Source organism: Chiloscyllium plagiosum, chromosome 1, assembly GCF_004010195.1.
Source record: "Chiloscyllium plagiosum isolate BGI_BamShark_2017 chromosome 1, ASM401019v2, whole genome shotgun sequence".
NCBI classification, from domain to species: domain Eukaryota; kingdom Metazoa; phylum Chordata; class Chondrichthyes; order Orectolobiformes; family Hemiscylliidae; genus Chiloscyllium; species Chiloscyllium plagiosum.
This window is the reverse complement of record NC_057710.1, coordinates 132,057,150-132,081,005: the sequence shown is the minus strand read 5'-3', so window position 1 is coordinate 132,081,005 and position 23,856 is coordinate 132,057,150. Positions and strand designations below refer to the sequence as shown.

At 38.9% G+C, this 23,856-nt stretch overlaps 2 protein-coding genes across 4 annotated transcripts in view; one reads left to right on the top strand and one right to left on the bottom strand.

Moving 5' to 3' along the window:
* ugt8 (UDP glycosyltransferase 8) overlaps positions 1 to 3,470 on the top strand; it is an 85,791-nt gene extending 82,321 nt beyond the window's left edge. For both annotated transcript variants that reach the window (XM_043696937.1, XM_043696927.1), the window contains exon 6: positions 824 to 3,470. In XM_043696937.1, the coding sequence (XP_043552872.1) occupies positions 824 to 1,178 (355 nt within the window). In that variant the 3' untranslated portion in view covers positions 1,179 to 3,470. The remainder of the gene's footprint in view (positions 1 to 823) is intronic.
* A 17,585-nt stretch (positions 3,471 to 21,055) lies between these two features.
* LOC122553330 overlaps positions 21,056 to 23,856 on the bottom strand; it is a 39,383-nt gene continuing 36,582 nt past the window's right edge. Inside the window, exons 9-11 of one of the 2 annotated variants that reach the window (XM_043696896.1) lie at positions 23,546 to 23,632; positions 22,826 to 23,002; positions 21,056 to 21,539 (exon numbers count right to left, since the gene is read on the bottom strand). In XM_043696896.1, coding sequence (XP_043552831.1) covers positions 21,535 to 21,539; positions 22,826 to 23,002; positions 23,546 to 23,632 — 269 coding nt within the window. In that variant the 3' untranslated portion in view covers positions 21,056 to 21,534. The remainder of the gene's footprint in view (positions 21,540 to 22,825; positions 23,003 to 23,545; positions 23,633 to 23,856) is intronic. The other variant, XM_043696905.1, reaches the window with a different exon arrangement.

Below are 23,856 nucleotides of genomic sequence, written 5' to 3'. Positions count from 1 at the left end.
GCCTTCCTGACCTGTAGTCTTCTTCTTGACCTCTCCGCCTCCGTCCTACTCCGACCTATCACCCTCACCTTGACCTCTTTCCACCTATCACATTTCCAACTCCCCTCCTCCAAGTCCCTCCTCCCTACCTTTTATCTTCTCCTGCTGAACACTCTCTGCTCATTCCTGAAGAAGGGCCTGTGCCCGAAACGTCGAATCTCCTGTTCCCTGGATGCTGCCTGACCTGCTGTGCTGTTCCAGCAATAAAGTTTCAACTTTGATCTCCAGCATCTGCAGACCTCACTTTCTCCTCCCAAAATCTGTAGTCAATACTCTGACTAATAAAGGAAAGCATACCAAACTCATCCTTCACTATCCTATATACCTGTGACTCCACTTTCAAGGAGCTATGAATCTGCACTCCAAGGTCTCTTTGTTCAGCAACACTCCCTAGGACCTTACCATTAAGTGTATAAGTCCTGCTAAGATTTGCTTTCCAAAATGCAGCACCTCGCACTTATCTGAGTTAAACTCCATTGCCACTTCTCAGCCCATTGGCCCATCTGGTCAAGATCCCATTGTAATCTGAGGGAACCTTCTTCGCTGTCCCCTACACCTCCAATTTTGGACTTGGATGATCCCAGATTGTTGTTTCTATTTACAACTTCTCTCTGGTCATTGCTGAGATTAATTTTCGTAAGAGATTGGAATGGCATTTGGGAGTGAAGTAACCCCGATATATTTCAAGTATTTGTTAGATAATTGCAAGTTTTCACTGATATTATACATTTTAATGGCTGTCAAACCTCTTGATGCAAAATGTTTTTTCTATTTTTGCTCTTAGTTACAAGCAACGTGCTGAACAGTTATCTCAGATTCATAGAGACCAGCCCGAGCATCCTGTGAGCCGAACTGTTTACTGGATTAACTACATTCTTCGTTACAGTGGAGCAGAACATCTTCGTGCTGCTGTTTATAATATCCGGTTCTATCAGTACTTCTTATTGGATGCAGTTCTGCTTGTTTCATTGAGCTTTTTTGTTGCATTCAAGGTAGTATTGTGGATAGTAAAGTTGATTGCCAAAAGGTTTTCATCTAAAATAGTGCACAGTAAAAGTAATGGACACTGCTACAATGGAATAGCAAATGGTAAACATCGGAAGAATGGTCACGTCAAACATGAAAAGAAAGTGAAATGAATAATATTGTCTATCCTCTAATACTGGAATATATTTAACAGTTAACTATACTGTTGGTATAATACCACCTGTGTAACACACTACTGACAGCATTTAGGAAAATAACTGTTAACGTTTTTCACCATTTAACCTCGTTTTGCCTAAAAATCCATGTGCTGACTAAAGGACCGATGAGCACAATTTAAAATGCAATATTGTATATCTGATTGTTGGCATTTCTGCACAAATTACTTTGGCACTGAAACTATAAGGGCCTTAATTCTTGGAACATTTTATTATGGATTTTTATAAATTGTTTTGCGATTTAAGTGTGTTGTGTGCCCCACTTTTTAAAAAAAAAGCAAAACGATGAAGGGTTTGATACTTGGGTAAAATTCATTAAGTTTGATTTGTTTTTTTTTGTTTGTTTTGGTGTTGACAGAAGATTATGTTAGCTAGGACTACATTGAATAATACACTAATCCAATTGTGATGGTGGTCTAGTCAATTATTGGACCCATACAAAGATGTTTTACTTGTTGATGCTGAATATTTTCCTTCTGATGAAAAACAGGGTGGTACGATCTGCTGAATACTAAAGGATTGAACGTGCTTTTTCACCATTCAAGATTTTTTAAAATAGGTTGGGCACAAATCCCGGTAACCCTTGCATGCAAATCCTTCACAAAATCAGTCAGCATGAAGTTTAATCATCTTGTCAAGTAGTGCTCAGTGACTACATAATTATCACCTTTTAGTCTTTTTGAACTTAATTACAGATTGTGGAGTTGATGAGGTACAAATAGATTGTGTATCTTAGAACGTGCTATTGTCATAATTCACAATTGAGAAATGAAGCACTGTTATTTAAAACATGAATGAAACAGCACGTTTTTAGGTGCACAATTTTTTTTTACTCTGATAAGTGCTCTGCAAATCCCATTTAAAAATACTGCATTTGTGATAGGTGACAACATTTCTGACATCACATTTCACTGAGTTTTGGGTATATCACCTATTCTACAGAGTTTTTAAAATGTATATTAAAACATGAAATACAGCAGTAACATTATCCATCATCTGATTTTAGAATATACATTGAATAAAAGTGGTTTGAAAATTAATTTTTCAACTATATTAGGACGGCTTAGGTTCCATCATGAACGGACATTTTGGATATATGAACCAAGCTGAAGGTTTATATTCTCTTATTTCTGCTACCTCTTCTTGGTCTACTCTGTTTTGATGCATAACCTGTAAATGAGAAGGTCATATTTGCTGCACAAATGAAACAGCTCCATGTATTGTTGCCCATCACTTGCCAAAGTATTTTTACGTGGTCTTCATATTTTCCCATTAAAATATAGATGAATTGTATGTCAATGGCTGTTAATTTTCAATGATTTCATCTTGGCAGCTTGTTCTTTTGAACGTCTTTGGGGCACACAATTCACTGTTTTGTAACTACTCTACTTAATGTAGCCCAGTGTTGCTTCCTGTATCTGTCATAGTTTGTCTACAGTGTGATGTGTTTACTTGCAATATGTAATAGCCCTGCTGTGAGTGTAAATTTTATTTATTGTAATTAGAATTCACATGTCTGACTAAGAAAAGAGTATTCAATATCACTATTGCCTCCTTGATTTTTACTAATTTGTGACCCAAATAAGGATTGTAACTTACTTCTATCCCACTTGGAGCCACAGGTGACCACTGAATGTAGGAAAATAGACAGGAATATAAACAGCTAATAACTTTAAATAACTGAACAAGGGAAAGTTGATACAAAAATGTAATTACTTTTATTTCTGTTCAATACTGTCTGTGCAATACTGCCATGAAGTGGCCATTGAGAATGCAGTTAAATTGCTTTGGAAGGCAATGAGTAGTGGGGTGGTAACTATGTCCATCTTAACATGTACTGTATGCAGATATTTGTTTTAAAGTAAAATAACAGGTACAGTGTCTCCAGGCTGAAGAAAGTTGGGATAAGCCTAAAGCTGTGATAAAGTCGAGCAATAAGCACTGATTACATAGCCTGAAACCTTTTTTATGTATATATAAAAATGTAAATGTCTAATTACAGCTACAGTTTTAAATACATACACTGTTATCTGTTGTTGCAGGAAAGTTAAATAAATGCGAAACATTGATAATTGTGTGCATGCTTTACAATTGTTATAATTATACGTAGTTGCATGCTTTTATAACCCCAACGTTTTTGGAATATTTTATACTTTGCCATATTGCAACTTCACCTTGTATTCAAAAATGTAATGAGGCTTATCTTGAGTAGAATGATAATTTTCATGTAGTGCACAGAATTGAGCACAAAATCTGGTCTGCGCAATGATTTGTAGAGGTGTAGAATCACTTTGCTTTTATACTATGTGCCTTTATTTATAAACCCAAAGATTATGTAAGCCACCTTAACAATTGTTTCAACTTGCCTGGCCACCTTCAAGGAAGGATGTTTAAAGCCCTGGGCAAGAGTGCAAAGGAGATTTACGAGAATGATGCAAGAAATGAGGGATTTTAGATAGGAGGAAAGATTAGGCTTACACCCAACATTTCACAAGCAGCAAAGATATTGGCCAGATCGATTTCGGTGAGTACTTAGAGATTCTTGGATGGCACGGTGGCTCAGTGGTTAACACTGCTGCCTCACAGCACCAGGAACTCTGGTTCGATTCCCCCGTCTCAGGCAACTGTCTGTGTGGCGTTTGCATTTTCTCCCCGTGTCTGCGTGGGTTTCCTCCCATAATCCAAATGATGTGTAGGTCAGGTGAATTGGCCATGCTAAATTGCCCAAAGTGTTAGGTGCATCAGTTGGGGTTAAATATAGGGTAGCGGAATGAGTCTGGGTGGTTACTCTTCGGAGTGTTGGTGTGGATTTGTTGGGACGAAGGGACTGTTTCCATACTGTAGGGAATCTAATATCAATTTAGACTATACTGGAATTTGAGCAGTGCTCAAAATTTCAATCTTCTGCCTCAGTGTGAGCACTGACTCTGATGGTTCCCATTCATAATCAAAGGTGAGCTGAGAATCTTGTAAGTGAGTATCAATAGACCTATTTGCATGTCTTGACATCTCACCTAATTACCTAATGTCTCACTGATATGAAATTTGCTGTTTTTTTGAGGTAATGATAGGGAAGCTAGATTGTAATAGTTCCCAACATGAAGGTCTGAGCAGGTTGCTAGCAGCTCTAGCTTGACCCATAGTTATTTTGGTCTCAACCCTGGGCAACATTCCAACATCTTAGGACAAGCTCCAGGGACAATGACCACCTGCATTGTTCACCCACAAAGGTTGCCATCGTAAATGTACCAGTCTCACCACATCATAATGCATTTCCAACTCTCAATACAGTTCTACCTCCACCACTTCATTTTGGAGTGCACTGACACCTTTCATGAAGAGTCATCTTGGTGCTCTTATGCTAACTTAGTACACTCAAATTTAATGCTTACTTTATTTATTGCATCTTTGCATCACTTTTTAGTGCAAGTACAAAGCTGACCTTGTCATGATTGCCAGCAGTGATCAGTCAAAGGGTTTGGAGATGTTGCTATATAGCAACATGCTACACTGATCACACCTAAAGTAGGTGATGGTGACAAGCACATTGGCTCATAACGGCCACGGTTCAAAATCTATGGGGAGTAGTACTCAGTTAAGGGTTGTTGTCATGCAGGTCCTCCACAGCATCTGATCTCAGCCCAAAGGCTTGTGTATGGTTAGTAGACCTCTTGGAACAGTCTGGTTTTATAAATTTACAGTCTAAACTGGGGCCACAGTTAGTCCTACAGACCCAGTACAATCAGTCAGAGGACTAGTAGCGGTGGGGGAAGTTGATGTTTCAAGTCTGGTATGAGTCTGGAAAGTTTTTTCAGAGGAGCTTAACACCACACTTATCTTTCCCCTCCAATGTCAGCCTGCCACAGAGACCATTCCTTCTGAGACACCTGACCAACTCTTCTATCACTCCTAACACCACTTCCCTTCCTCCTTAGCATCTTCCCATGTGATTGCAGAAGGTGCAACAGTTGCCCATTCATCTCCCACCTTATCATCCAAGGCCCTGAACGTTACTTTCAGTTGACATGATTTGGAGATGCCGGTGTTGGACTGGGGTGTACAAAGTTAAAAATCACACAACACCAGATGAAGGAGCTTCGCTCTGAAAGCTAGTGTGCTTCCAATTAAACCTGTTGGACTATAACCTGGTGTTGTGTGATTTTTAACTTTCAGTTGGAACAGTGTTTTACTTGTATTGCATTTAATCTTGGCTACAGCATTCACTGCTCACAGTGCAGACTCCTTTATATTGGTGAGACCTAATACAGACTGGGTGACTACATATTAGAAAACTTTTCTCCTTTGTAGATGTGACCTTGCCCTTCCATTTACTTGCCATTTCAAAGAACCATTTGCTTTCTTGCTAACATTTCCATCCTTTGTCTGCTATAGTATCTCGAGACAGCACTTTTTCCACTTAGGCACTTTACAGTCTGTAGGACTCCATACTAAGTTCCATGACATCAGTGAATAACCTTTGCGCGCACACACATCCTCGGCAGTATCTTTATCTGAAGATGAGTCACACTGGATTAAAACATTAACTATTTCTCTGTCAATACATGCTGCCAGACCTGCTGAGCGTCTATAGCAGTGTTTTTATTTACAGTTTCTAGCAACTGCAGTATTTTGCTTTTGTTTGTGTTGTTGGCTTTGATCTTAGCAGAGCTGACTCATTTTCTCCTTTTTTGCGGCTAATATTTACACCTGTTTTAAGTGTCTATCACTCCTTTACCACCGTTACTTTTGTCTTTGCTCCTCCTCCCACTGTCACTAGTATATATTTTTTTAAAAAATCCAGTTCCTTTCAGTTCAGAATGTTCTGGAATCAATGCAAACTCTATATCTGTCTCCATAGATACTGCCATGCTCCTGAGTTTCTCTAGCACTTTTTGATTTTTATTTCAGATTTCCATGATCAGTGGTATTTTTGCTTTTGATTTAGAGTTAAAGCAGTTAGGAAGCTGCAAAGTGAAGAATTGGGACTGACTACTCATCAGTCATAGCTGTCTTTCCAAGTCAGGCAGAAAAATGAGCTATGGTCAATCCTGAGAATCTGTTTCGTGAAGGTCAAGAGAGTTATCAGCGACATATGCTATGGTGGGAAAGTTGGGGATGTCCACTAATAAAGATTTGAGGCAGCATTTTTGAATGTGGAAGGGGCAATATTTATGATTAGGGCAATTTGACAGAAATAGGGGATAATTGGACATGAGAGGAGGGTTCCTGGCTCTGATGGGCACAGTGCATCATAGACATGCCAACCATTGTGTTGTAGGCCTAAGAATTGGTGGTAAAAGTGAGAGGTGGAGTTGATTAGGGGTTTGTGTAACCTTGGAGTTGCTAGAGTTAGCAGGGAGGGCAAGGCAGAAAGGGACATAATCTAGGTGACACACCAAGCCTTTAAGAGGATGAGCTTGCCATTCCGATGTGATTTGTGTTGTCTTCCATCCTCTTTCAACTCTCAAATGTGCATTATGAATAAAGGATAAGTGTAGTCACACCTGGCCTAGCTGGAGAATTTCTTTTCCAGTCTGAGGATGCAGACTCTGTTGTAACTGAGGCCCTTGAAAGGGCAATTCCATTAATCAGGCACTTACCTGGTACAGTTTAATATATCTGTAATCCATAGAATTTTACATGGGGAACCTATGCAGCAGAAACTCCAAAGATCTAATAGATTGCACAAGGATTAAAGCAAATTTCCTTTCATCTTGAACAATTTGTCAACCTTCTGTCAATGCAAAGCTGTCTTTCTTGGATGATGTGGGCAAAAAGGGGTGGGGGAGGTGGGAGTAAGGTTTCCGTAATCTTACTGAATTTATAATCTACTGCATTTGTGTACCATGGCTCATGCTGCACACATAGGATCCACCATGTTCAAGGTCTACATACAAGCATTCCATGGCTGCCTTGTTGCAGTGCTCCACATCCCACTAACATTGTGTGATATGAATAATGAGTGCTCATATAAAGAGGACCTTTTCCACTTTCAGGTATTGCCCATATGTGTTTAATGGAAATTTGATCAATTGATCTAGTCACAGCAGGAGTTATTGTCAGAGGCTACAGTGCAACAAAGATGCAGAAGCAGCAGCACATTAGGCAAGCAAAGGTTCTCTTGGAATGCGTCAGAAGATGTCCCTGATGTCATCATCTCCAGATGAACAAGGTGCTTGCTGCTGGAGACCAGCAATGACCCATAACAAATTGGAGCAGCACTTGCGAACTGAAAGGAACCTATTCCAGTAGCCATCTATGTGAACCCTGCACTCATTTTTTTATACAACCACCTGCTCCCAAGATTCCACTGGGGATTCTTGATCCACAAATGTATCAAGACTATTACTGATGCAATTTGTACCAGATCACACTACTTCATCCCATCTCGCCATGACTAATTCTGTGCCACAGCCCAGGTAGTAAGCTTTTCCAACATAGCTGAATCCCCCCCCCCCCCAAGTGCAGGGTGCTATAGACTGTGCATGCTTTGTTTCTAGGGTAGACGTCTTCTAAGTATGGTTGCTGGGAGATCAGGACCATCTTCTGTAAGCAGGATTATTAACGCCATTATGCAAGCCCTAACTGAGGCTGAGCATAAGAAAAATACAGCCCATGGCTCACAATAGCCTTGGTAAGGTAGACAATAGGCTTGTTCAAAATGAGTTTCTGATACCTGGGCCAGTCTGGGGAGCCTTGCAGTACAATTCAGAGGACACAGTGTAACACATGCTATGCTTTGCACACTGAGCAGATAGGTGATGGCTTAGTGGATGCTGAAGATCTGGAGAGCAGCAGTAGTCTTCTGAGGAGGAAGACAAGGGCATTGAACAGAACAAGCAACACCATCAGCAAGACCAGGACTTAGTTGACTCCTGGTTCAGATGTGAGTTGGGCACAATCATCATTTATTGACTACATTTGTTCAAAAAGTGAATTCTCTGTCTATTCCAAAATGCAGATGCAGCTTTTTTGTGTGTGTTCATTTTTTCCCTTGCTTTTGTTCAATAAAAAATGAACTTTTCAACCGTTTGAAGGCTTTCCAACATCTGATACATCAAACGCTGACAAAGTGTTGTGCTATGCTGCGTGTTAGGGAAAGAGCAGCACAACTTCAAAAAGGGCTTAAACATAACATGGTGCTAACCATGGGGAGTCTTTGTAACTTCATTCTCAGAGCTGCTGTTACTAATGACAGCCCACCAGAGAGGTGATGATATAACAAAGCAACATATTTATGGTTTTGAGATTCTACTTCCAATATCACCAATGTGACTTCATATGCTTTTCTTTGTTATTTTCTTCTCATTATAAGTACTGTGAAGGGCTATTTCTGGATGGCAGTGTTTGACGTGATGCACAGCTGGGCTTTAAATATAGCTCCAGTGATGGAACTGCCAGAATGTCTCCGCAACAGCGGTTCTTCAGGCACTGGAGAATGCATGGCAGTGTGAGCGCAGCACTTTAGGGATGAGTTGCACAGAATTGCACGAGATAACTCACTGGAGTTTATGGAGTGAAACCCTCCATGAAACTCACTGAAATACATACTAACATTTTGGAGAAATTGAACATGTCAAAAGATACCCAATTGGATGTAAAGGGCTTCCTGATATCTTGAAATATGTTAATCAAAAGAACATTCATTTATATACTGTTATCTGTTTATAAGTCCCACTATACTATTTAGGGATCTTTTACAAAGATCCAGCTACTTTGTATAGGATTTATGTGAAAGGTTTGGTGGGACATTGAGGACGGATGGAGTGGGGTGGAGGAGATAATGCTGGGGAGTCTATTTTAAATGTAATATTCAGAAAATGGAAAGAAAACAGGAAAGGATATTTAGGGGAAGAAAAGTCTAGTCTTTGCTGAGGTTTCTCTACCTGAGAAGAAAAATCATTCAGCTTGCCTGTTCTAGCAGCCAACTGCTTTCTGTTAGGCAAATGATACCTGAACGAATAGTCACTTCCTAGGCAAGAGTTATAGATGTTGCTTGAAAAAAAAGGCAAAAGAAATGCACATCCATATCTAGGATGAATATCTCTTGTCCGAGTTTATTACACTTGAAATCAGACATCTCAGCAGTTATTACAATAGATAATCAGATGAACAAAATTATATAATATATGCTATTAGATTTTTAAATGAACTTTAGAGCAATTTAGTGGCTAATATTAAAAGGATTCATCTGCAGAGCAGCTGCACTAAGCCTACAAGAAAGAAACACTTGCATTTACACAGCAGTTTGCATGACCACCAGACATCTCACTGCTTTATTGTCAATTAAGTACTTTGGAAATGGAGCTCCTTCAGTAATGTAGGAAATGGGACAGCTAATTTTCTTTCAGTGAATTCCCACAAACTGTAACATGATAATGACTGGAGTCTGTTTTAGTGTTATGCTGTTTCAAACATGAATATTGCCAACAGACTGGAGATTATCCTCTTGCTCATCTTCAAAATAGTGCCCGAGATTTTTTATGATCATTTGAACAGAATATGGAGCCTTGTGTTAATGTCTCATCTGAAGCATGGCATGTGTGACAGTGCAATGCTTCCTCAGTACTGTACTGGTTTTACAGCTATGATTTTTGTGCTCAATGATTCAGAGTTGAGAGTGTCACCAATTAAACCATGCTGTCATTATTAAAAGATTAATAATAACAGTACATCCCAATTTTTTTATATTTTAAAACAAAACTGAGCACATTATGAAATGCTCTGATTATGCAACATTTGCTCAAGCACCTGCTGTTCATTTGTTGAAAATAAGAAACTATGACTAACTCTTCTACCCAACTGTGCAGGGATCAAGCTTTTTGGATCTGTTGATGTGTAATGAGACACATTCAGTTTGAGCAGAGGGAACAGGGGTCAGATCCAAAAGCTTAAATAAGAGTAATTAACATGAAATGAGCAAAGAGCTGGCTGGAATGGACTTGGAATGGAATTTATCAGCAAATACAGTGAAGGAACAAAGGCAGATAATTAAGAAAATAGTTCATGCCTCAGAACAAGGATATATCCTAGAGGGAAAGAAGAATTCTAGGAAGTGGATAAGCCAGCCATAAGATTCCAAGATTGCTAAGTAATTAAAGGCCAAAAGGAAGACTGGAATAAATACAATAACCTTCATAGAGAAAACATACCAGAGAAAATAACAGGGCTAAAAATCACAAAATCTTAAAATTGGTATGGTGCAGAAGGAGACCATTTGGCCGCCTATAGGTCACTCTGCTATAATGCACATTTCATCAACGTAAATTCGCTGTAACGCAATTGACTAATTGGGGATGCTGTTTCTAAAGTGCAAACTTTTAAAGCATGTATTGGCTGTAATGTAATTACATCACCAATACTTTAAGCGCTGCTTTTAAACTCGGGTTGCACAAGAATGCAGCTATTGCATTATAGAAGAACTTAGTATTTTTTATTATTGATGTTACTATTATTATTACCTAGTGTCAATCTCTGCCTTTTCCCCCATATCCCTGCATACCATTTCTATCCAAATAGTCATCCAATATTCAGAAATGCGATAGAGTCCAGAGACAGTATATTCCTCTTAGGGTGAAAGGAAAGGCTGGTAGATGTAGGGAATGCTGGATGACTAAAGACGTTGAGGGTTTAGTTACGAAAAAGAAGGAAGCATATGTCAGGAATAGACAGGATAGGGAGAGTGAATCCTTCGCAGAGTATAAAGGCAGTAGGAGTATACTTAAGAGTGAAATTAGGAGGGCAAAAAGGGGACATGAAATAGCTTGGCAAATAGAGTTAAGGAGAATCCAAAGGATTTTTACAAATACATTAAGGACAAAAGGGTGACTAGGGAGAGGATAGGGCCCCTCAAAGATCAACCAGGCAGCCTTTGTGTGGAGCTGAAGGAGGTGGGCGAGATACTAAACGAGTATTTTGCATCAGTGTTTACTGTGGAAAAGGAATGGAAGGTATGGAATGTTAGGAAATAGATGGTGACATCTTGAAAAATGACTATATTACAGAGGAGGAAGTAATAAATGTCTTGAAATGCATAAAAATGGATAAATCCCCAGGACCTGATCAGGTGTACCCTAGAACTCTGGGAAGCTGGGAAGTGATTGCTGGGCCCCTGGCTGAGATATTTGTATCATCAATAGTTACAGGTGAGGTGCAGGAAGACTGGAGGTTGGCTAATGTGGTGCCACTGTTTAAGAAGGACAGTAAAGACAAGCCAGAAAACTATAGACCGGTGAGCCTGACATCAGTAGTGGGCAAGTTGTTGGAGGAGATCCTGAGAAACAGGATGTATCTTTGGAAGGGCAAGGACTGTATAGGGATAGTCAACATGGCTTTGTGCATGGGAAATCATATCTCACAAAATTGATTGAGTTTTCTGAAGAAGTAACAAAGGCAGAGTGGTAGATGTGATCTATATGGACTTCAGTATGGCGTTCGACAAGGTTCCCCACAGGAGACTGGTTGGCAAGGTTAGATTTCATGGAATACAGAGAGAATTAGCCATTTGGATATAGAATTGGCTTTAAGGTAGGTGACAGAGGGTGGGAGTGAATGGTTGTTTTTCAGACTGGAGGCCTGTGACCAGTGGAGTGCCACAAGGATCGATGCTGGGTCCACTACTTTTCGTCATTTATATAAATGATTTGGATGTGAGCATAAGAGATATAGTTAGTAAGTTTGCAAATGACACCAAAATTGGAGGTATAGTGGACAGTGAAGATTGTTACCTCAAATTACAACAGGATCTTGATCAGATGGGCCAAAGGGCAGATGGAGTTTAATTTAGATAAATGCAAGGTGCTGCATTTTGCAAAAGCAAATCTTAGCAGGACTTATGCACTTAATGGTAAGGTCCTAGGGAGTGTTACTGAACAAAAAGACCTTGGAGTGCAGGTTCATAGCTCCTTGAAAGTAGAGTTGCAGGAAGATAGGGAAGTGAGAAGTACAGCATGGAAACAGACCCTCGGTCCAACCTGTCCATGCCAACCAGATATCCCAATCCAATCTAGTCCCACCTGCCAGCACCCAGCCCATATCCCTCCAAACCCTTTCTATTCATACACCCAACATTTGGATGGGTGTATGAATAGAAAGGGTTTGGAGGGATATGGGCTGGGTGCTGGCAGGTGGGACTAGATTGGATTGGGATATCTGGTTGGCATGGACAGGTTGGACCGAGGGTCTGTTTCCATGCTGTACATCTCTATGACTCAATGCCCTCTTGAATTCCTCAATTCGGCCTTCCTCCGTGACATTTCCAGGCAGTGCATGCCATAGCTTAAGTATTCACGATGTAAAAAAGCCTTTTTCTCACATCACCCTTGCTTCGTTCACACATCACTTTAAACTCTTGTTCCTTTCTGTTTTAGAAACAGGAACAGCTTCTTTCTAACTCCTCCATCCAGTCACACAGTCATGGAGACAGAGGGATGTATGACACAGAAATAGACCCTTTGGTCCAACTTATCCATGCCAACCAAATTTCCTAGGTAAACCTAGCCTCATTTGACAGCATTTGGCCTATATCCCTCTACACCCTTCTATTTCATGTACCCATCCAGATGCATTTTAAGTGTTGTAATTGTAATGGTCTCCACCACTTCCTTTGGCAGCTCATTCTATACACGTTCCACCCTCAGTGTGAAAAAGTTTCCTCTTAGATCCCTTTTAAATCTTTCCCCTTTCACCTAAACCTATACCCTCTGGTTTTTGACTCCCACATCCTGGGGAAAAGACCTTATCTATTTACTCTATCATGCCCCTCATGATTTAATAAACCTCTATAAGATCAACCCTCAACCTCCAACTCTTCAGGAAAAATAGCCCCAGCCTATTCAGCTCTTTTGCCCTTTTTGCTCGAAACATTGATTTTCCTGCTCCTCGGATGCTTTTCCAGCACCACTCTAATCTTAACCAATGTCTTCCACAGCCACAACATGACCTCTGAACTCCTATACTCAATGCTTTGACCAATAGTGGCAAGCGTACTAAATGCCTTCTTCACTATCTTGCCTACCTGTGACTCCATTTTCAAGGAGCCATGAACCTGCACTCCAAGTTCTCTTTGTTCAGCAACACTCTCCAGGACATTATCATTAAGTGCATAAGTCCTGCCCTGATTTGTCTTTTCAAAATACAGCACTGCATATTTATCTAAATTAAACTCCATCTGCCACTTCTCGGCCCATTGGCCCATCTGATCAAAATACTGTTGTATTCTGAAGTAATCTTCACTGTCCACTATACCTCCAATTTTGGTGTCATCTACAAACTTACTAACCATAAACCCTACATTCCCATTCAAATCCTTTATATAAATGACAAAAAACAGTGGACTCAGCACCAATCCTTGTGGCACAACACTGGTCACAGGCCTCCAGTCTGAAAAGCAACCCTCCACCACCACATTCTGTCTCCCACCTTCGAAGGTAAAAATCACACAACACCAGGTTATAGTCTAACAGGTTGATTTGGAGGTACTTCCAAATAAACCTGTTAGACTATAATCTGGTGTTGTGTGATTTTTGACTTTGTCCACCCCAGTCCAAAACTGGTACCCCCACATCATTCTACCTTGGAGCCAGTCCTGTATCCAAATGGCTAGTTCAACCTGTATTCCCTGATCATGATTTTGAAAATCTCTAGCAAATATCACAGCTTTCTTCTGTCCAAGGAAAACAGCTCCTTCAACAGTTACCAACTTCTTCTATCCTCCTAACTGAAGTTTCTCATCCCTGGAATCACTCTTGTAAACTGTTTTTGCTCTGTTACCAATGCATTCACATTTTTCCTATAACATAGCACACCCACAATGTACACAGTACTCCAGTGAGGTGTAACAGGTGTCTTGTAGACGTCATCTCCTTGATCTTGTATTCTATGCCCTTATTAATAAAGCCAAGAATACGGTATGCTTTATTAACTGCTTTCTTCATTTGTCTAAAGACTGATCAGACCCTGGATCTGAAGGGATACATCCAAGATATTAAAAGAAATAGTGACAGAGATAGTCAATGCACTGGTGGTAAAGGAAAAGTCCTAGAGGATATGGGATCTGCCAATGTAAAACCTGTATTTAAAAAGGGAAGGAGGCAAAACAACTAAGTCTAGGCCAGTTAGCTTAACATCTGCTATTAGGAAAATGTTGGAGTCTATTTTAAAGGACGTAATAGCAGAACATTTAGAAATACATAATATGATCAAGCATAATCAGCATGGCTCTACAGAGGGCAACTAATGTCTGACAAAGTATTTTGAAATCTTTGAGGATGCAACAAACAATATAAAGGGGAAGCAGTGGATGTAATATATTTGGATTTTCATAAGGAGACATAAGAAGGATTTTTTTCTCTCAGTAGAGAGTAAATTTATTTTTAAATATTCAGAACATTAGCAGTACTCTCTTATAATAGCCAGAAAATCTCCAGATGTGGCTTTTTTCCACAAAAACACCATTACCCTGAGCTCCCCAATGATCTATTGTTCATCCCTGCTTCTTGCTCAACTATTGTTTTTACTGTATTTGCTCTATGACATCCCAAGACATGGGATCAACTTCCACAGGTACCAGGAGGGCACTCAGCTCTGTACCTCTGCCATTTCTTACAGCCTCTTGGTTATCTCTGCGCTATCAGGTTACTTGTCAGGCATCCATCTTGGAAGAGGCAATTTTGACTAGTTAAACATTCATGAAGTCATATCACGAACTCTCCCTCATTGATACCATTCACTTCCTGACCATTGGCACATGGTTATATTCTGTCTAACCTAGAGTTGAGCTTCCAAATTCTAATTGTCTTTTCCATCTCCCTGACACTGCCTGCCTTAGCGGCATGGTGGCACAGTGGTTAGCACTGCTGCCTCACAGTGCTAGAGACCCAGGTTCAGTTCCCACCTCAGGTGACTGTGTGGAGTTTGCACATTCTCCCTGTGTCTGCATGGGTTTCCTCTGGGTGCTCCAGTTTCCTCCCACAGTCCAAAAATGTGCAGGTCAGGTGAATTGGCCATGCTAAATTGCCCGTAGTGTTAGGTGTAGGGGTATGGATGGGTTGTAGGTTGGTGTGGACTTGTTGGGCTGAAGGGCCTGTTTCCACACTGTAAGTAATTTTAAAAAAAAGTTATTTCCTTATTTTTACGGCTACGTGTCTTTTTATGTCTCATTTATATCTTTATCCCGTCCCCAAATTAACTATTATATTATTTTCTCCTGTCAAACGCCTAGCCTTCATCTTTTGTTTCCTTTAGTAACTTTCAAAATTCTCCCGTCTTTTCTGTATCAAACTCTTCCCTTGCACCCCTTCACCCTGACTGATCAGCATGGAGAATTGTGCCCTGAGCACCTCCAGGTTAAAATCTCATTTTTCTGTTTACATTTTAAAATTTACACCCTTCTCTATCGCTTAAGTGTCATGATATTTATCCCTCCATAAAAGGTCTGCACTCCTACTTTTTGAGTTGTGCATTGTTCGATACCTCTAGCTCATTGTCTGGGGATATGTCTTCAGCCTTAACCATGATATACGGGTTTTTTAAATTGATCTGCAGTGTTATCAACAGGGCATATCTGAAATTTTCTAGGTTTCCCAATTAACAACCGAGTTGCCTGTGAAGCAAGGCCCTATTGATTATGCTTTCTTGCCCACTTTAATCTACGGGAGTTTCTAAATTTAAAGTAAATGGTCTGGCATGAGTCAAAAATAGGCACCTTGTTAAGATGGAGACGCCTAATCTAACTAAAGGTTTCAAAGACCCATGGACATGTCACTTTGCTTCTCCTCGATCCTGCCTCTTTAAAATTGAATTGGAGCATGTTGTGGACAGATATTTTTCACTTTTTAACATCTCACCTCAAGCAAAAGTCTATTTTCAAAATTATACTTACCCCCAAGTTCTTAGTGAAGTCATTTAGAATATAATGTTGCTCTAAAGATGTTGTACATTGACCTCTATGTTATAAAGAATTTGGATGATTTTCCAAAACTAATTCTGTCCACAGTAATAAAAATTACTAAAATTGCATCTTAGGTGATCACGGTCAGTAAGCTATAATCACAGGAAATCTAAGAACTTTAATCCTTTTATAGTCTCACCAAAAATAATATGCTTCTTGTAAGAATTGCATGTAAATGCCAGCTAATGTGTGACCAGTGGAAGACCTAACTTATGGAGTTTCTTGGCTTTTCTCAGTTCAGCCATATACCTAATGAGCTAGCACTCCTAAAAAAAGTGGAGAGAGGTCGGAAAAATGTATGTTGTATTGAACATGACTTCCTAGGGCAATATAGCCGGGGTGGAAACACAACAACTAAGACCACTTAGCCTCATCCTGGAAACAGAACAAATTTTCTATGATATTCATCACTGATTCTGCTTAGGAACTATCCTATTCCTATTATAGCTTCATTAATTTACTGAATCATAACCTTGATTGTGATATCCTGTTTAATTAGCAATGCTGAAATTTATCCAGTAAAAAGTAAGTTGTTGTTTGTGTTCAATGTGGTCCATAAGAATCACTGCAAGTTCAACAGCACAACACAACCTAAATCAAAAGAATACCAAACAGGAAGGTACCACTATAACATTGAGGAATTACATCTACAAATGGTGACAGACTTACCAAGAGCAGCACATAGTGATCAGCAATTGGTCATTATGATGGTCAGGTTGCAGTTATTAGTGACAAGCCAGACTTTGTCTGAAGTGCAATCAGAGAGCACAGTTAGCAATTGGTTTCCTTTGCTAATGCTTGAGGAACTCATAATGGAGATTTATGGAGGCATTGATGGTGATCTTTCCGGGATCACTGGAGACAGAGAAGGTCCTGGAGGACTAGAAAGTAGCTAATATAATAACCCCTATTAAAGAAAGGAGGGAGGCAGAAGATACAAAATTATAGGCTGGTTAGCCTGACCTCAATTAAGATAAGGTGAGATTTTAGAGTCCATTATTAAGGATGAGATTGCAGACTACTTGGAAGTGCACAGGAAAACAGGGCTGAGACAGGGCAGATATGTCAAAGAAGTAAATAAGCAAGTTAGACAAAGGAGAGTGAGTGGACGTGACCTATTCAGATTTCCAGAAGGCTTTTGATAAGGTGCTGCACTGGGGACTGCTGAATTAGTAGCCCATCACATTAGGGGCAAGGTATTAGCATGGATAGAGGATTGGCTGACTGGCAGGAGGCAGAGAGTGGGGATAAAGGGATTTTTTCAGGATGGCAACTAGTGACTAGTGGAGTTGTGCAGAGGTCTATGTTGGGACCACAACTTTTCATGTTATACACCAATGAACTGGATGAATTACAGATGACACAACGATATGTGGTAATGTTGAGGAGGCAGGGAGTCTGCAGAAGGATTTGGACAGGCTAGGAGAGCGCCAGATGGAATACAATGTTGGAAATTAATGCACTTTGGTAGGAAAATAGAAGTACAGACAATTTTCTAAATGGCGAAAGGTTTTGAAAATCTGAAGCACAAAGGGATTTAGGAGTTTTAATTCAGGGTTCTCTTAAAGTGTGGGTTCAGTTGGTATTTAGGAAGGCAAATGCAATGTTATATTCATTTTGGGAGTGTTAGAATACAAGAACAGAATGAACTGCAGCTCTACAAGGCTCTGGTCAGATCATATTTTGAATATTGTGAGCAGTTTTGGACCCCATATCTGAAGAAGGATGTATTGGCTTTGGAGGAAGTCCAGAGGAGATTTACAAGAATGATCCCAGGGATGAAGGGCTTGTCATATGAAGAATGGTTGAGGATTCTCAGTTTGTACTCAATAAAGTTTAGAGGAGTGAGGGGGAATCTCATTGAAACTAACAGAATACTGAGAAGCCTGGATAGAGTGGACATGAAGAAGATGTTTCCAATAGTAGGAGAGACTAGGACCCAAGAACACAGCCTCGGAATGAAGGAACAATCATTTAGGTTGGAGATGAGGAGGACTTTCTTCAGCCTGAGTGTGGTTTATCTATGGAACTTATTGCTGGAATGGACTGTGGAGGCCAGGTCACTGCATATATTTAAGACAGAGATAGTTACGTCCTTGATTAGTTAGGGGAACAAGGGTTAAGGGGTGAAGGCAGGAATCTGCGATTGTGAACAGTTAACCATGATTGAATGTCAGAGGAGACTCAAGAGGCTGAATGACCTAATTCTGCTCCTATCTTTTATGATCAAATGAACAGGTTTCTATTTTAAAAAAATCAGTGGTTAACCATTGACATTCCTCTTTTTGCTAGATGACTTCTTCGCTCCACCAAGACATGATCTGTGCACTAAACCATATCAGTAATAATGGGGGAGTGTGACAAAACTATTTGAATCTTTGATTTGGATGTAGGCCCAGTTGGATCAATATAAAGTGTATTTAGTTAATAAAAATGTTATTTGTTGTCGAGGTTAGCAAAGATTTTGGAGCTTAAAAAGAACATGTGTTAATAAGTAACCTGCATTAGTTTATTTTTCAATCCCAATTTTCCATTTGCTTCATGGTATTCAAGCCCTATCAATATATTTTGACATGTACAAGTCATTTTATTTGAACCTGTTGTAGTATAATTTTATTTCTTTAGTCTTTACAATGAGGCCCTAATTTGGATTTCTGTGAAAACTTTACTTGCTTAATGAAAGTATGGTCAATAGATAATGTAACTGGTTTCTTAATGTGTACTATTATCAAGTCATACAGCACAGAAAAAAACCTTTCACTTCCACCTTGTCCATGGCAACCAAGTTTCCCTAACTAAACTAATCCCATTTGCCTGCATTTGACCCATTTCCTTCTAAAGCTTTCCTATTTATGTACCTGTCCAAATGTTGTAACTGCAGTTCAGAACCACCCTCTGTGTGAAAAGTTGCCCCTCAGGTCCCATTTTCTCCCCTCTCACCCTAAAATTATGCCCTTAAAATGTGTTCTTAAAACAAAAAAAAGTGCTGTATTAATAGGTTTTTACATTGTTAGCATCTGAGCTTAAGTCTGGCAATATGCAAAAAAAAATGACCATCTAATTAATGAGTCCACAATCAGTTTTCATGGGGATCTGCAGAAAAGCCTAGAGCACAATGGAACATCAAATGGTCAATTTCAAAGCTGCATGGATGAGAGTCATGGAGTTTTCACACGGTCATCAGCTGAATGTGGAGCAGCCAGCCTGTTCGAGCTTCTAATGCAAGTGATAAGCTGCTCAGATTTATTTATTTTTTTTAAAAAAATTCACTTATGGGATGTGGGCATCACTGGTTGGGCCAGCAAATGTTGCCCATCTCTAGTTGCCTTTGAGAACATAGAACATAGAAAAGTACAGCACAGAACAGGCCCTTTGGCCCACAATGTTGTGCCGAGATTTAATCCTAATGTAAAATCCTAATGAGAAGGTGGTGGTGAACTGCCTTCTTGAACCACTGTAGTCTACTTGCTGTGGGTTGACCCACAGTGCCATCAGGGAGGAAATTCCAGCATTTTGACCCAAAGACAGTGAAGGAACGGCGATATATTTCCAAGTCAGAATGGTGAATGGCTTGGAGGGGAACTTGAATGTGGTTCTCATATACCTGCTGCTTTTGTCCTTCGAGGTGGAAGTGGTGATGGATTTGGAAGGTGCTGTCTTTTCATGATCTTTGGTGAATTTCTGTAGTGCATCTTGTAGATAGTACTCACTGCTATGACTGAGCATCAGTGGTGGAGGGAATGGTTGCTTGTGAATGTAGTGTCAATCAAGTGGGCTGCTTTGTCCTGGATGGTGAAAAGCTTCTTGAGTATTGCTGGAGCTGCAGCAGGGGGTATTTCATCATACTCTTGACTTGTGCCATGTAGATGATGGTCAAGCTTTGAGGAGTCTGGAGGTGAGTTACTCACCACCATATTCCTAGCCTCTGACCTGCTCTTGAGCCACTGTGTTTATGTGGTGAGTCTCTGGTCAATGATAACCCCCACAATGTTTTCACTGGGGGATTCAGTGATGTTAACATCATTGAATGTCAAGGGTTGGTGGTTAGATTGTCTCTCATTGATCATAGCCTGCCATTTGTTTGATGTCAATGTTACTTGCTACTTGTCAGCCCAAACCTGGATACCGTCCATATCAAGTTGCATTTGAACATGGACTGCTTCAGTGTCTGAGAAAATGCAAATTGTGCTGAACTTTGCAATCATTGGCAAACATCCCCACTTCTGATCTTATGATGGAAGGAAGACAATTGATGAAGCAACTGAAGATGATTGGGCTAGAATTATCTTTGTCAGAATGTCCATTGTCATATTGTTTTACATGACTTCTTTCATCACCGAAATAGAAATATCACAGAATATTTCAAGCCATAATAAATGTGAGACCATAAATATGCTGAATGCAGGGAATTTGTTTTAAATTCTAAGTTTACTTAAGGCACATAGTTCATTGGGCTGAAATGGTCACTACTGGTGCTTATTGTGTGGCGGGTGAGAATTTCTACGACATTTTCAAAAATTATTAAAATCACTTTTTAAGATAACCAGTCAAATTACAATTTACACATGAGATGGTCTAATGTAATGACCAAGAAGAGAGTCCAAATTTATCAGTTTAGAAATGTATATTCATATGATTCTTGGACTTTTCAACTGACCTTAGGTTTCATTCTGATCCAGTCATGTCAAAAGTGATAAGACAGACTCTTAAGGAAACAGGACTGACAAAAAAGAACCTAGCAGTGATGGAAGAGCAGTAGAAACTTTGGAAAAATCATGATATTTCTCTGGATGAGTGGAAGAACCCAAGGGAAATAGACAGCTGCATTGATAGAGTTTGTTAATATATGTGAAGAACACACAATTCGTTATAATGTTTTGAGATGTAACATGTAGGAGGTTTTTATTGATACAAATAAAATGAAAAAATACTTTCAAAGCAAATTTTATATCATTATTTGTTAAATTGGTCACATTTTGGAATAAAGTACTATGAAACCAATCATTAACTTTAAAACATGCATTCCAAATTAAATATAGGAACTATTCAATGTACAATATTTGTAAAATGCAGGCTGCAGTATTTAAGATTTGAATCACAAAGAAATGTTGGATTAGGTGCTACGAACTGAAGGGTTTATCCCTGCTAAAATAGTATCAGTTTACGTTCTGAGTCTAATAATAGCATTTCTATTTTTTCTTTAATTTCTACTTTTTCTTTAATTTCTATTATATGTATAAATTTCTGATGTTAGTGCAAAGCATTGATATAGGTGTTAGTCTGGTTTTGAAGTGGTAAGATAATTGTGTAGACATTTGTTCTTGATCAAGTTGATCAACTGCTTTATTCTGGAAAATAAAAATGATAAATAAATCTCCACATTCATGGAAATTGTTAAAAACCAACATAAATAAATAAATAAAAATGGATGTTGGATTTTTCTTTACACACAAATAATAGCAGACAAGAATTCTTCAAAGCCAATAATATTAACATCTCCCCTGACATCTTCCAGCCTTGCTTTAGATACTAAATTTGATAGTCTACATTTTTAATATTGAGAAGTTCTAATTATTTATCTCTCAAATCTGTCTCTTCACTTGTCATCCATTCAATTAAACTTTATCTCGCAATGCTTAAATAGTTACTTCTCATCTTCTTGGCACTGTGCTTGCTAACCTGGACATATTTCTCTATTTCTTAAAGAATTATTCTTAGCCTTTGTGAAGCTGGTGTCTAATCCCAAGCCTTATCTCCTCTCTCAATATAATCTGCAACTTTCTCAACACTTATCAGCACCTGAGTATCTCCGATGTTAACCTAATCAACCTTCCAGATCTTTAGTTCAGTTTGAGCACAGCGGTATGCAACATCGGATAGAAAGTGCAGGTTACAAAAAGGTGAAGCACCAAGAATTTTTCCATTTTCATCTGGAATGCAATTGTTGCATGGTCCTGCCATACCCTCTACAATGGAATCATACATAGGTTTTAATTCCTTTACCTGCACTTAATCTAAGACTACAGTCTGAGCTCTTTTTTTGGGAATGTTTTTGCTGCAGCTTAGAACTGAAAAAATTTACTTGCAAAATTGTAAATTTTGTTGATGTGGAAGATGTACTATAATTTTCGCTATCAAAAATGCTAATTCCCTGGGTTTTAGTGTATAAGCATGCATATGGAGCAGATAAGCTTCTCTAAGATTGAGAAAATTTCAAACGACCCATATAATCTTCAGTTTAACAGCCCCCAGTCCTAACTCCATGAATGAGAAGACCATTGCTGATATGGCTGAAGATGGTTCAGCCTGACTGGGGAACATCTTTGTGATGAGCTGGGCAGTTCTTCAGCAGCTTTCTCAGTTGCTGATGCTGACAATGCATTTGGATATTCCTAATATTTAATTATTCCCCCAACCTTGATAAATGGAGAAGATTAAATAAATTTAACTTATAAATAATTCAAAGTAAAATAGTCAACATATTAAAAACATAGAAAAAAATTACTTTTAAGATTTATAATAATATAAAATTTGTCATTTTCCTCAAATTACCTGCTGGGTGCTTTTTCATTAATATTGTCAAGAGGTTTTCTTGAACTGTAACGATAACTAACCATTGTTCTCTTATTCTTACCTTGTAGTCCTAAAGCATTGATCATCTCTGTATAGGAGAATCTGTCATTGTTATCTTCATCAAACTGTTTAATGTTTTCTTCAGTTGGTGCCCATTGACCAAGAGTATTCACTAGGTCCCTATACGTCAGGTAGCCGTGCCCAGTCCAGTCTGCATCATAGAAATATGACCTCAATGCTGTTAGAAGACAAAGATGGATCAAAAATTAGTTTTTCTAATTTTGGAGTATCAGATAATCTTATTTCACTTTGTGATACTTAAAACAAAAGCAGTAAAATAGTAAAATGTAATCTGGAATCACAATTTCCTGATATGAGCTGGTGGAAGCTGGAGCTCTTCAATGGGAGTATGTACTTTATAAACTCTGGGTTAAGTTGTTAAATGAGAAAGGTCAACTCTTGGTGAGAGTTACCTAAATTATATGAAACTAATGACCATTTTATTACCATGTTACTGGATCTCCCATGGTGTTGCTCCTGGTGAATAAGCTTTTGCGAACCAAATGTACAATACATCGTGAAACTCCATCGTAATTAAATATGTTGACTTCTGTACTGCTGGTAATGTGGACTGGTCTTTTGCGAAGTTGCCTGACGACGAAATTTTTATTTTTGTATATGCTATATAGTTTCTTAGTGATTTGTGTATGTCAGAAGAAAGGCTTTATTATTCCTAAAGGAGGAATTTTTATGTAAAATTGAACATTAATATATTTCCCACCTTTCAAATTTGTTACTGAAGGAATTGAAATGATGTTTCTGAGCACAGATTTATGCGAGGTGTTTTCTGTAGCAGGTGTCCGGACATCTGAAAGTGAAATGATAGATTTTTAGTATCACTGAAACTGCAACAGGGTTAGTGTGTAAAATTAATTTAACAATTTGTGAGACTTAAACGTATTATCTTGATTATTGCCTGAAATACATTTTAGACTATCCAATTACAAAGTACTTACAAGGCAGTTTTACATTTTTATGGGACAAATTGTGTTTGATATAATTCAATTTCTAAGTTATGCATTAACAGAATCA